The following is a 14582-nucleotide window of genomic DNA, read 5'->3' on the forward strand; positions in this document are numbered from 1 at the left end:
ACAGGTTGAACCTCTCTAGTCTGGCACCCTTAGGCCTGATTGGTGCCGACCCAGAGAATTTGCTGGACTATGGGCGGGTGGGAGGGTGTCGATATTGTCTAGCAGAATTACCATCATACTTACTGGGCTCCTAGAAAACATTTAGGGGTAAATTAGAGCTAAATAATAGCACAGAACCCTGAGAACCAGAACCGGTGGCTATAAACAAACTTTATGGAACCACAGGAAACTTGGCCACATCCATGATAAATGAACATCCAGCTAACTAAAATCAAGGTGAACATGGATGTTGCTGGACCAGACAGTGTTGGATTACAGAGGTTCAACCTGTATTTCAAATGGGGATGCAGAAACCTTTGGAAATCTTAGACATAATGTGTGCCCCCTACTCCCCAAGGGGGTCTCTGGATCACAAATTGAACACGGCTGGCCTAAATAAAGGAAACTAAGTCTGAAAGGGAAACGGAGGCACCAAAATGTAAAATGACTTGTCCAAGGATATGGGTAGGGCCAGGATTACAACCTAGGTTTCCAGTCTCCCACACCAGTGCCCTATTCATTAGCCCACATTACCTTTCTGTTACTGAGAGTCTGTTGTCTTTGAATAAAACATAGATTATTACACTCCCTTCTCTGTTACTCTTCTCCAAAGGCAGGTAAATTTTTAGCCCTTTGCTTCCCTGGCCTAAACACTTGGTCCATTCAAAGAAATGCATACTACATAGTCATATCCCACTCTGCTACTTGTTGAAAGTAGACATTTAATAGAGAAAGAAACACAACCAGTCAATAATGCACTCATTCTATACTCCAATTATGTTGATAAAATCTTGTGTTGATTTCAACATCTGAAGACTGGCAGAACAAGATAACTTGACTGGGAATATCCTTAACTTTCAAGTAATGATATCCCACAGAAGAATTTTGGGTATTAAATTAATTTGGTTCATTTATAGCAGCAACATTTTTCTCTCTGAGCCTGGCACTCATGGGTTCAAATGCCAGAGTAGGATTTGGTTTCTTCCTGTTAAGAGCATTTCAGTTTGTAAGAACAAAGGGGAAAGCTGTGCTGTTAAAAACAGTGTCTGTTTTATGAGACACTGTTTCTTTTTCTGCCTGTTTCTGTTGATTGTCCATATGAAAGCTGAGAATTATGTCAATTTTGAAATGTAACAAGAGAAAACACCATTGTGTAGCAAAGTCATTTTCTGTACTTATCATTCCAATATTCATGAGCTTTGCTGACTACGTAAGAGCCACCTTGTTTGCTTACGTTCATATTACAGGTTGCACCTCACTGGTCCGACACCCTTGGGACTTGACAGTTCCTGGGTGAGGGATTTTGCTGGACTAGGGAAGGCCATTTTTGGACCCCTGCCACCGGTCTCCCTGGCCTGGCCGCTGGTCTCTGTCAGCTCCCCACCTCCTACTGGCCCTACTGCCCTGCCGACCTGCTGGGCAGCCATCACTGCTATGGCTCCACTGGACAGCCTGGCACTGGAGCTCCAGGTAGCCGCGTGCACTACACCATGGGGCTATGGGCAGCCATGCATGCCAGGGCTCCAGTCCCATGCATCACATGCCGGGGCTCCCTGGGTAGCTGCACACACACAAGGTGGTGGGGCTCCCAGCCCCTCTGGGCAGTCACACTCAAGTCTCCTAAACCCACTGGGCAGCCCAGCTATCCCACAGGGATCCTTACTGCTGGCCTTCCAATGGGACTCTCATCATTCAACATCCATGCTGGACCATGGATGTTGCCAGACCACGGAATCCCAGTTAAGAGAGTTTCAACCTATAATAATGCTTTTAAAAAAAATATTTCTATAGCTGAGTCCTGACCTTTCTAACTTACAAATGTCCATTCTATAAGGGAAAGGCTACTGTATATCCTCTAACACCTATACAACGGAACACCTTTATTAAGATAGCCTTCTTCCCATTACTGCTTCAGATTGTCACAAAACATACCAGGCAAAAGTAAGTTTTCCAGTGCAAAACACAGATTCATCTTGATCATTGTTTCATTGTGATTACATTACAATTGAGTTGTTTCACTATGATTCTGTGCAAAGTGATCAAATGCCAATCTTACGTTATGACTACCCCTTCTGTGTTTGATAAAAGGATCACTTTTATTCTTATTTGAATAAATAGCATTAATTACATTAACAACAGACAGTATTTAGAATTGATTACTTATGTGATTATTATGGTTACTCTTTTTCTTTAGTGAGAACTACAGTAATTGAAACAGATGTCTATGTTAACAGCATTGGCCCAGTTGATCCAATCAATATGGTAAGTCCTGACTGACTGAAAATATATTCCCTTAAATATTTGTGGGATAAATATGTAATGCCACCACCTCTATTCAAATTATTGCCTTTAACTACTCTGACTTTCATTCAATTATAATGTGAACCTGTAGTGTTTAAAAAAAACATATTATTAAGTTGAATTATGAGGCCATTATTGCAGACACTGGAGATGCTCTGTACTTTCCTTAATTTTTAAAATACTTTGAGAATAGTGTTTCGTAGTAAAATCCATCTCAGAAAGGTAATTAAAAAAAATCACGCTATTAAATATAATGACCAGCTTTTCACCTGAGACAAATCAGGCTAGTTTCTGAAAGTCAGTAGCGTGTACTGATTTAGACAAGGAGGGAATGTTGGACCGCAAGGGATGGAGGGGGTGCTCGTCCAGGAAGGAGGACAGTGCTGCCATGCAGTCCATCACATACATGGATGACAACACTCTTTCCTGGTGCTTCCCATTCCGTTCTGTGCACGCTCTCCTTTCCTGACACTCAGCGTGTATCTCCTCCAGCAGCATATTCCTCCACTTATATACACGCTCCCTGTCCAAGTTGGTGGATTGCAATTGCCGCTTGTACATCTCTTCCCTAGTCCATTTTCGCCTTCAGATTTCTGCCAGGTGGGAGCACACAGGAAGCTGACTGCTGTTCTTGCTGTAATGAAAAGTGTAGAGCAGACTTTACAAGAAATACATTGTAGTGTGTAAAGCCTTTTCTGTTAGAACAAAATGAAGGTCTCTTTAAAGACAATAGGGATATATTATGTACAAGGTCATAGTTATGCAGTCACTTTGCAGTAGGTACACCTTAGAGTTCTTAAGGGAGTAGCTGGACTCAGTTCGGTAGCAAGTATGCTAAGGGACAGGCTGGGGCATGAGCCTACAGGCAAGAGGGGAAGGGAATTTGTTTATGATGGCAGGGCGGGGCAGAAGCTCACTCAGTGCCCATGTGTTTGGCACCCCCTAGTTGCCAAGAGAATGCAACTTTCTCCTCCTATGGGATCATGAGGGCAGGAGAGGGGAGAAGGTCCTGGTGTGGCAAGAGGGCAGGGCCAGGTTCAAGCCATGCTTTATTGGGGGTGAGCAAATGGAGGTTTACTGCAGAGACATCAGCTAATAGTTTCCCCTGCTTCATCCAGGATTCTGTGTGAGAGATTGGTCTTCTATGAATCACACAGTGATAGGGAGCAGGTGCTGACTGAATGTGTCCAGAAACCTGGAGTTTACACTGCAGTTCTTTGTGCTGCAGCGATGCCAGAACAATTACTGCTGGCTTGATGTGGAAAAGTGTTCTACTGTGGAGGATGGAATAAGGCAGCCTTGTGAGAAGGATTAAAGAGTTCCTGTATGAAAGCTTTATGCAGATGTGCAGGGAGGATTTCCACTGCATTTCCAGACATGTTAAAAAGCTGTTCTGGGGATTCCCCACCCCACATTTAGGCACAGTGGCCACCAAAAATCACACCCAACTGCCTTATCTCACTTTTAGCAAGATTAAAAATGTGAACTCACCAGAAGTGCCCTCCCTGGGATCAGAGCCTGACTGTGAGGCTTCCTGGGAGGAGGGATTATTTCCAAAGTTATAAAAAGTTCTTGGCTTTCAGTGACAATAGTTGCCCCAGGCATCTGCTGAGCATTCTCCTTCTCGTCCTCTACCGTGCAGTCCTCCACACCACTGCCTGAGGCTGCTAAGTGTCTTGAGAGGAATCCACAGACTGGTTAGGGAAGCTGGTAGGACCCCCCCCCCCCCCAAGAATCGCATGCAGCTGCTCATAGAAGCAGCATGTTTGCAACGATGCTCCAGACCATCCATTTGCCTCCTTTGTCTTTTGATATGACTGCCTCAGTTCCTATATTTTCACAGGTCCCTGCTTGGTGTCCCTGATAGACCCTTTCTCCTCCATTCCCCTTGTGATCTTGGCTTAGATATCTGCATTTCTTTTGTTGGTTTGTAGTTCTTTAAGAACAGATAACTCTCCCTACATAGCAATGTGGTTCAGAACCATCTGCTCACTCCATGCTGGTGCTCAGCTGTGACCCTGGGTTCATGGAATTTGAACTCATGGTCAGGTGTGTTACATGCTTTGAGATCTGCTCACCATGCTGGCCACACAGGAACTGAAATTTAGTTTTTCCCAGGGCTTTTCCTGTTCACCTGGAGATCAGTAGAGTTGAAAGTTGTAGCCAAACTGGTCATCGCAGGGCACAGTGGGACACCTCCCAGAGGCCAAGAATGTCTACTTTTATAGTGCTGCATCTGCACTGCCGGAAAGTCAACTATGTAAGATCAAATTTAGTGGTTACTCCTCGTGAAAGGAGTACAGAAATAGACTTAAACAGCCCTTTAAATCAACAGACTCGTTGTTTGGAAAATCCACCTAATGTGGCTAAACTCAATTTAAACTCTCAGGCTGTGTCTACATTGGCACCCTTTTCCGGAAAAGGGATGCTAATGAGACAAGTCGGAATTGCAAATGCTGTGGGGGATTTAAATATCCCCCGTGGCATTTGCATGAACATGGCTGCCGCTTTTTTCCGGCTCGGGGCTTTGCTGGAGAAAAGCGCCAGTCTAGACAGGATCTTTCAGAAAATAAAGCCTTTTCTGGAAGATCCCTTATTCCTGATTTTGAGAGGAATAAGGGATCTTCCAGAAAAGGCTTTATTTTCCGAAAGATCCCGTCTAGACTGGCACTTTTCTCCGGCAAAGCCCCGAGCCGGAAAAAAGCGGCAGCCATGTTCATGCAAATGCCGCGGGGGATATTTAAATCCCCCGCGGCATTTGCAATTCCGACTTGTCTCATTGGCACCCTTTTCCGGAAAAGAGATGCTAATGTATACACAGCCTCAGTGTATACCAGATCTAAGTTGAATAAAGTGCTAGTTGCTGGAGTAAGGGTATCTCAGTTTGCCCTTGAAGAAATCACCTGTGTTAATATTGTATCTTTTCTATATTGAGCCCCACTTTTGATCTTCTTACTTGCTTTATTGAGTATCTAGAGCACTCTCACTGAACTCAAAGCAACTGTTCATGTGAGTAACTGCCAGTCAGTTTAGAGGTAGGTGGGGAGAATGTTATAATTTGGCGCATGTCAACTATACCTCAGTTATTTATCTACTATGTGTTTTAGAGTGTCTGTTTGTTCAAGAACTCCTCCTAGATAGTAAAAGCTAGGACCACCAAATGTGGTATAAAGCTTCCTCTTACCATAATGTAAAGCAGTGATGAGGCTCAGGGCTTGCTCTAGCATTGGGGAGCCTGTGCGGTGCTCCAGGCCCCCTGGTATCCTACTGCAGGGCTGGTGCACACAAAATTTACTAGGCTGGGGCCCCCCAGGCTCTGGTGTGAGAGGGGAAGGTGAGGAGTGTCAGTTGGGGGCTACATTAGTGAGGAGTTTTTTTTCAGTTGGATTTTTTGCTTCTCGCTCATGTGTGGCCCTGAATGAGTTTTCTGTGGGTCAGTGGCCCCTGACCCAAAAAAGGTTCCCCACCTCCGATTTAAGGCAACATAACGGTTTTGTTGTGCCAGGAAAACAGGATGTGCCTGGAATGGGATTGCTTCTCATAAAACCAAAAGAAAATGGACAGAACCATCAAAGCAAGGGCAATTCTCAGAACTTGCATACTAATTAGTCCAGAATAGAATACTGGTTGCTATAACTTTGGAAAAAAAGACAATAAGATTGTCAAATATGACACACAAGTACATCATGGAAATTTATTGCTGGCTTTATTTTCTCTCATGAAGCCAGTTTTATTGATCAGCCATAAGTCTTTCCCTTTTGGGTTTCTCATACGCATAACATAAATATATAATTCAATCAAATTCTTACATCCTCAGTGAAATAGAGAAAAACACTTCAAAAATGAGCAATTCTAATAAAAAGGGAAAATAAGTTATCACAAAGTATAAAACTGGGGAAATGCAAAGGACTGCATTAGCACCTGACAGTAGGTAAAAGGGTAGCACTATTTCACAAGTATGTAATCCATATTTGCTCAGTGGTACTCTGTCACCCTCTAATGGTCGCTGAGGTTTATAAGCCTGTGCTACTCTTATGTAAAGAAAGGTAGCTCTTTCAGTGCAGACAGTAGAGGCTCACTTTTTCAGGTCCAAAGATTGCAGTGGTGGGGAACTTTTTTTTGAGTCGGGGACCACTGACTTACAGAAAAGTAGGGGGCCCCAAGCTAGTAGATTTTGTGCACTCCAGCCCCCCGGATATCCAATGCTAGGGGGAAGTTCTGAGCCTCTGGGTCCAGGTCCAAGGTTCCCCAACCCTGCTGTAATGCCTCTCATGTTTTATCTGATATATATTAAATAAAATATAACAATCTTGATTTTTTCAAGCTATTACTACCTTTTACTTGTTATTTGCCACAGTTTTTCTTTCATACCCCCTTTCTCTCTTTCCTTTTAGCCTAAAACCAATAAAATGCTTATTTCTCCATTCTCCTCTTTATTCAAATAGCTCATTCATCATCACTCCATAAGCCGGGTCTTGGCTCCGGAGCCAAGCTGATTTCAATGTGAAGGAAGACTCTCATGTGCTTTGTTGAAGACAGCACTCCACTCTGTACTCTAAGAGGATTTGGAGGGTTTTTGTCAGCCTCTGCTATGCAGCGAGTGGCAGACTTCACTTCTGTTTGCCACTGATCTTTGACTGGTGGCAACAGGGAGCTGCTGCTGGTAAAAGTTTTGAAACAAAGGCCAGGCTTACACTAAAAGGGAAGGTCAAATTAGGATACACAACTCCAGCTATGTTAATTATGTAGCTGGAATCAACATACCTTAATTTGAGTTTTCCCCGCTGACCCGACAGTGGGATGTCGATGGGAGCAAACACTCCCATTGGTTTATCTTACTCATCTCAGGAGCACTGGCCACTGACAATGGCACCCTCTGAATTTGATTTAGTAGGTCTTTACTAGACCACTAAATGAAACTCTGGAATATTGATCGTAGCAGTGTCAATCTTCCCCAGAGTGAAGACATGATCAAAGAAGATGATTTGCAAAAGGAAAGAGTTAAAAGGGAAGCAAGTTTTTCTTTCAACTACTTATTTCAAGGTAAATACCCCAAATTCTACCTTTTTTCAGTGAGGTAGCATCCTAGGTTTGGGTACTAATATACTGCTGTTAGACTGATGTTTGGATGATGCTTTAAAAAATATACTTTAAAGCGTTGAAGTGTTCAGTCCATCTTTGAATTGATAAAGTGTTATTGTTATAGCCTTTGAAAAGGTTGTTAGCACATTATATTCTAAAGGCCTTTTAAAGTGCTTTTAGTATTTAGTGCCCATGAAAATGGTCTGATCATTGACTGCAAGAAATATCAAGCTATGTTGCATATAGACCGCTAGTTGTGTTCTAGCAGCATAAAATATGTGAATTCAATAAAACTGGACATTTTTTCAAAACCTTATGTAACTTGGTGGTACATATATGTAAAGTACACACACCTGAAGATCTTGAACCTCTTCCATATATATACTTTATTGTTACAAGTAACACATCACTATTCTATAGAAATTAGAGCAAAATAACTTTTGTAGTTTGTTAATTCTGTACATTTTAACAACTGTTTCATTGTTTCAACTTTATAAGTAGTTAGTCTACTCTGCAAAGCAAAAGCGGATGGGGGAAGAAGGGTGGTAATATTTTAAAAACATCATAAACCCACCAAAATTCGAAGGCATAATTCATGGAAATATTTATAATTAACTTATTTTAGAAAATAATGGTATCCTCTTATTTAGTCTGTTCGTATAACACAATGTAGTGAGATATAGCTTTTTTTTTGAACAGATTATAACACTGAAGAAATATGTAACATGTGCCTCTGTTTCTGAACTAGTCTGATAGAAAGATGTATATTAAGAAGAGCAAACCAATTATCTTTATGATTTTAGTCTGTCCCCCACTGCTGTCTGATGAACTCACTCATGCTTGCATGAAAAAAGAAGCTGTAAGTGTATGTGAGATATTTGATAGAATTTGTCTTTGCACCATTTTGTAGGTGTTGGCCTCCAGGATTTAAGTGCTACGTACATTTTAAACGGTGCAGACATGATCATCATTCTCTTGTGCATAAAATGTGTTTTCAAGCACCTGGTGTCGTTATATACTCACAGACCATATGATGTCTAAATAAATATTTTTCATGTATAGTATTGGTACAAATCTCTCTAGTCTTTGACATCAGACAGTAGCCACACAAAATATGGCAAAGAGGATTTTTAATGACAAAGGCCCTGATTCCTGACTAGATGATCATAATGGTCCCTTCTGACCTTAAAGTCTATGAGCCTATGAGTCCAGCAATAAGTTCTGAGACTTTATTTACATAGAACTTAGGCCCCGACTATGCAATGAGTTTCTAATACATATGACCAGGAAAGTGCATTTACTGGGGTTTTGCATAGATCCATATAGGGGTTTCAGATGATGGAATTCTTTCCTTATCCCTAACAGAGGCTGGGGTACACAGTCACACTGTGGTCTGCTAGTACTAATTCAAAGTAGTGCAATGGACAATGAGTCATGAGTCTAGTGCAAGGGAGGGTGGGCAATAATTTTTGACAGGGGGCCACTCCCAAGTTTTTGGAAAGCAGTCAAGGGTTGCACTTTTCCATGAGGAGGAGTGGGGTCTGGGATGGAGGTTGGGTGCAGAAGAGAGCTTGGGTGTAAGGGATTGGGGTGCAGGAGGGAGAGTGGAGTCTGGGAGACAGTTTGGGTGAAGGAGGCATTTGTGATCTAGTGCAGGGTTTTGGAATGTAACCTTGGGCAGGGGACTGAGTTGTAGGAGTTTGGGCTGTGACCTAGGGTAGGAAAGGGATTGTGATCTGGGGTAGGGGATTGGGGTGCCAGATCTGGGAGAGAGTATGGGTGTGGGAGTTGGGGGGGAGGGGGGTTGGATATGTTGAGTGGGGTGGCAGAGGGATGAGGAAAGGGAGAGGCTGGGGTGCCAGAGGCAGGTTCTGGCCAAGAAACTTACCAACCAGCAGTCCAACCTGCCTGCCTGCCTGCAGAGCTAAAGGCTTGCATAGCTTAAAACATTTCTCAGCCAACCTACCTGCCTACCCTGCACCTACACAGGCTGCAGGGCCATGTGCTTGTGTGAATAAATGAGCCAGAGGGAGGGGGTGGCTTGGGGTATGTCTACACTACCACCTTAGTTCGAACTAGGGTGGTTAATGTAGTCATTCGAAGTTGCAAATGAAGCCTGGGATTTAAATATCCTGGGCTTCATTTGCATCTTGCCGAGTGCCGCCATTTTTAAATCCTCGTTAGTGCGGACTCCGTGCCCGCTGCTACATGCGGCACGGAGTAGGTAGTTCGAATTAGGGTTTCTAATTCGAACTACCATTACACCTCGTTCCACATTTAACATTCCACATTCATATTTAAATCCCGGGCTTCATTTGCAACTTTGAATGACTACATTAACCACCCTAGTTCGAACTAGGGTGGTAGTGTAGACATACCCTTGCTTTGTGTGCTGCCTATTATTCAAACAGGCCAATGGGATTGTACTGGGGGTGGGGGCAGCACCTGAAGCTTCCCCCCCCCCTCTGGGGTCAGAGTTTTGGAAGACAAATGGCTCCTCCTCACCTTTTCTGAGCAGTGTGTGGAACAAGCAGGGAGCCTGCCTGGGACTTCCCACTGCATCCATGGGCCGAATCTGGCCCACGGTCCGTATTTTGCCCAGGCCCAGTCTAGTGGATCTTTATAGTTTATGGAATTTTCTGGCTATTTCTGCCCTGTTCCTTTCCATGGAGCTTTCGTGTAGCAGTGCTGATAAGAGTGCAGGTGATACAGGTGCCCCAGGAAAGACTTTCCCTGTCTTTTTCTTTGTACAGGCAGTCCCCGGGTTACGTACAAGATAGGGACTGTAGGTTTCTTCTTAAGTTGAATCTGTATGTAAGTCGGAACTGGCGTCCAGATTCAGCCACTGCTGACCAACCGGCAACGCCCCACCTGCTCTACCACAGGCCTGGGGCTTTGCTCCACGTCTCCCTAGCTGCGTCCCCCCCCCCCCCGGCAGACCAGGGAGACGCTGAGCAAAGCCGCGGAGGACCCGGGCAGGACGCGGCGCTGATCTGGCTCCTCTCCCCCCTCCCAGCAGACCAGGGAGAGGCAGAGCAGCTTTTCTCACCCCGGAGGACGGGGGCGGCGGGACCGGGCGTCCGCCGCTCCCGTTGTCCGGGGCGAGAAAATCCCCGTTCATATCTGCGGATCCGACTTAAGTCGGATCCGCGTATCTCGGGGACTGCCTGTATTGCAATACTTTGCTTATGAGTTTTGGGGAGACCATAAAAGAGACAAGTTATGGTAATTGAAGAGGAACATGGCAAGCTACCAATGCTTCTTTTATTACATATTTGACATAAAATATGGCCTGATCCTGTAATTTGTGTTAATCCAAAATGCTCACTAAAATCAGTGTCCACTCCTATTGAAGTAGTGGGAGTTGTGGGAGAAGGAAGACAGCAGAAGCTCTAAAGTTAGGAAATGTAGTTGTTTTACAGTGCTAAAAGGTACTGTAGGCCTCTCATAGCACAGGTAAACTGCATATGATCCCTGTCCATGAAGTATTCACAATGTAGTTTCACACACAGTACTATACAGAGGAAACAAATAATGGAGAGATAACTGGGTAATAAAGACAGGGACCATTTTAATGAGATTGTGTAGTTACTCACTAAAGCATGTGAACATGATGATTGGAGAAAAAATCTTTCTTGCATAGTTTGATTAAAAGTGTATAAAAAAGAAAAATCTCTTGGCTAACTCCCATATCTGTAATATGTAGGTAACAGTTTTGATCTGCTTCTATTTTAGCGTGATGTTTGTTATTTTTTTCTTGGATGTCAATTGAGATGTCACTATTTATTCATTTATTAAAGTTTATTAATAGATTTTTGGCTGTAATTATGCTTCAGTCTTACAGTTTCATTTCCTTATTATTCCTGCATATTTCTGATGCTCTTTTTTTAGTTTGTGTAACTCCTTTTGTGCCTCTTCCTAGTTATCCATTGAAGGCAAGATATCAGCCATACTTTGAAGTATAGGGTTATTATTTTTAATAAGGTAGAATATGTCAAAGAGTCACATACTACATAAAATGTTGCTTCACTAGGCACAGTGAATGGCATGGGCAGTTGTAAGGCTTAGTTTTTATCATCTTATTGCACCATTCCTTACTTTGATCTGTAGTGGTGCTGATCGTTACTTTCAAATATCAACTTTTAAATACCATTTATTCTTAAATTGTAATCACTAAGAAGCACTATGAATGTAACACACAGCTTCTTCAGTCATTGTTCCTTTTCACATCTTTAAAGAACAGAAACTTGTTCTCTTAAAATTCAGTTAAAGAATTATAAAATTTACATGAAACATTAAAATATAAGCAGTGTTGTTCAGAAAGTACACAGCGATAGATATGCTTTATTCCTATGCTAAAAAAATGTAACACCTAATATTGCATTAGTTACTTGTATTTTACACTGCTGCTGGATATTATTGAATTACATATTTTATTGAAAGGTTGTAAAGTGACCAATAGAAAGAAAAAGTGATACTTGGAAAGAGGCAGCTATTTTTATGAGTTATAGGGATTAAGAGCCTAATCCTGCATATGCGTAATGCACTTACTTCAGTTTATATGTATAAATAGTCATCTTCTCATTCTCTCCCTCATACATGTACAAACCACACAGACACACAAATGAAATCCTCTACAGGAAGAGTTGAAACACATAGGAAAAATGGGCCATATTTAAACAAATACATCTATATGGCATAGTGGCCTAAACCTACTCTAAAAAAGTAACTATAGTTCCAGGTAAGATACACAAAAATATATAACAACTATCCCAGCAGAGCAACTGGCCATCTATTTCTAGGATTATGTGAACCCTCCAGGTTTTGGCTCAAGATGGGCTTGTGAACTGAACTTTGCAGACATTGAGAGTGAAACAACTCCTGCAGCTTTATTTGTCAGCTTTACTGTGGAAACCTTAAATTTGAAAGATCAAGTTCCTCTTTGAATTGAGCTAAGAGAATACAATTTTTAAACCACTTTTCTTAATAAGGAAAGGTGGATTTTAATATCTTTTGCTCCCGTCAGCATTCTGTGCCTTACTTAGTTGATTTGTTGTCCACATGTATATTTAATGTTTGCTGAAAACATATATTTACAGCAGATGAGTAAATACTATTCTAGTAAGCTTGGCATTTGAATTGTCTTTTGCTTTTACATATACTTAACTTTAGAATCCATATGCCTATTATTAGTATTAAATTATTAATCACTGTGACTTTATAATTTCACATGGCCCTATAAATATACACAGTATTGAACAAATAGGAATTTATTTCATATTTGCTGTACATGCAATTTGGGTATTTTGTAGTAGATAAAACTTACTTATTGCTCCAAATCTTGTGAGGCAAAGCAAGTGAAATACATTACAGCTATTGTAAAGTCACTCAAAACTTGTCATCCATTAGCCATTTACAGAAAGATTGCTGCATTATATGAGGATCTTCCCATGTTGTGGTGTGGAATAAAGATTCTATGCCACTCCCCTTTCCCATGGCTGGTGCAAGGAGAGTGATTGGGAGGGAAAAGAAAGGGAAGTGTCTTTTATGGAACCTTTGGACAGTTGGCACATGTTAAAGCAGCTTTCAGGGACAGAACTAGAGCACAGGTGCCCAGAATGGTTTTGCCACCTTTGTATCCCTCTCGTAAATAGCATTTTTCTCTTGTCAGCCACTGCTGAGAATTTTGGAAATTATCTCTTAACAAATTTAATAACAACAGGAGTTGATCTATTTATGGTTCCACAAAGGTTTTTTTAAAAATGCTCTTCAGTGGAAAGACTATGCTGATTTCTGCATGTCATCTTATGAATGCCTTGATATATGGCTGCAGTTGTATTTAACACTGCATATGTAGGCAAGTTTATGTTATCATGAAATTTTAAAATATATACAGCCATCCAGTTCTTGGTTCAGGTTTTTTGACTTCCTATAAAATAACTGCTGTTTAAATCACAGTTGGCTTAGTTTTTCTGTATCTAAAATTATTCTTCGGATAATGGACAAGATACATGGTTCTATATCCTCTCAGCTGGTATAAATTGATATAACACCATTGACTGCAGTGGTGTATGCTGATTGTATACAAGTTGATGATTTGGTTAGGGCTAGCTTAGGTGTTTAGGGTCCACAGACAAAAATGGTAGTATACATGGCCAAACTATCACCAGAATATATGAGATTTAAGATGTCAGCGTACAGTATATGTATCTTAGATTAATATAGTTTAAGAAGTTGCAGAAAGTATGTGGAATAGAGGGACTTAGAGAGTTTTTGTTTTGTTGTTTTCATGTTTTCTGGTTTTCCAGTATTTGATATATATTTCAATTGTTGGTGTCCAGCTACACTATTACCTATATATATTTTAAAAGTATTTGAAATTTGTAATTGAAAGATACAGTTTTGGGAAATGAAATTCTACCTGGAAACCCACTGTTTTTTAAACTATTTTAATATCTACTTTTAAATGTAAGTATCAATTTTTGCTAATGCTATAAAAGACCATGTCTCCTTCATAGTCCTTACTCTTCTCTCTGTCTTCTACCCAACTTGCTCCCAACATATACAGGCTACTTGGCTTCACTATTGTGAAGTATTTTGTGATTTTCAGATTGTATAATAACAACAGACTGAGACCTTTTCTGTCCTCTTCCTTTCCTTCTCTCTCTGTCACTTCAGGAATGTGCCAGCTGCCAGACTCACTATCTTTCACTTTTCGTACCTTTTTAACACTTTCTGAGCTATCCTCTTCATTTTTAGTTAGACAATAAATATTTTCAAAATGTGTCTCTACCCATTTTTACTATTCACTAGCTCCTGTACAAACATTGCCTTTGAATGTGGTATTCCAGCTGTGAGAATCATCCTACCAAATTTAATTTCCCATGTATTATGTTTTCCATTACCATCCAATAGTTACTTTTACAGTTCATCTTGGCTAACCAACAATTACAATGCATTTTGACATTCTCAGAAGAAAGCCCGTGTTTATGTCATCATGTATATATACATGCTACAGTAGTCAAGAAGTGATGATTTCTCATCATGCTTGCATTTGTGCTCCATAGATGCAGACAGTAAGTACATTATAATTTGATTTTTTTTCTTTATTGCTCTTGGTTGAGTGTTATACATTTTTACGATGTTTTATTTTAGGTGCT

At 41.2% G+C, this 14582-nt stretch overlaps 1 protein-coding gene across 2 annotated transcripts in view; it reads left to right on the top strand.

The window, feature by feature from the left end:
• GABRG1 (gamma-aminobutyric acid type A receptor subunit gamma1) overlaps positions 1-14582 on the top strand; it is an 88209-nt gene that overhangs the window by 22094 nt on the left and 51533 nt on the right. For both annotated transcript variants that reach the window (XM_075930486.1, XM_006111939.4), the window contains exon 3: positions 2234-2301. In XM_075930486.1, the coding sequence (XP_075786601.1) occupies positions 2299-2301 (3 nt within the window). In that variant the 5' untranslated portion in view covers positions 2234-2298. The remainder of the gene's footprint in view (positions 1-2233; positions 2302-14582) is intronic.

This window comes from Pelodiscus sinensis, chromosome 5 (assembly GCF_049634645.1).
Source record: "Pelodiscus sinensis isolate JC-2024 chromosome 5, ASM4963464v1, whole genome shotgun sequence".
NCBI lineage: Eukaryota > Metazoa > Chordata > Testudines > Trionychidae > Pelodiscus > Pelodiscus sinensis.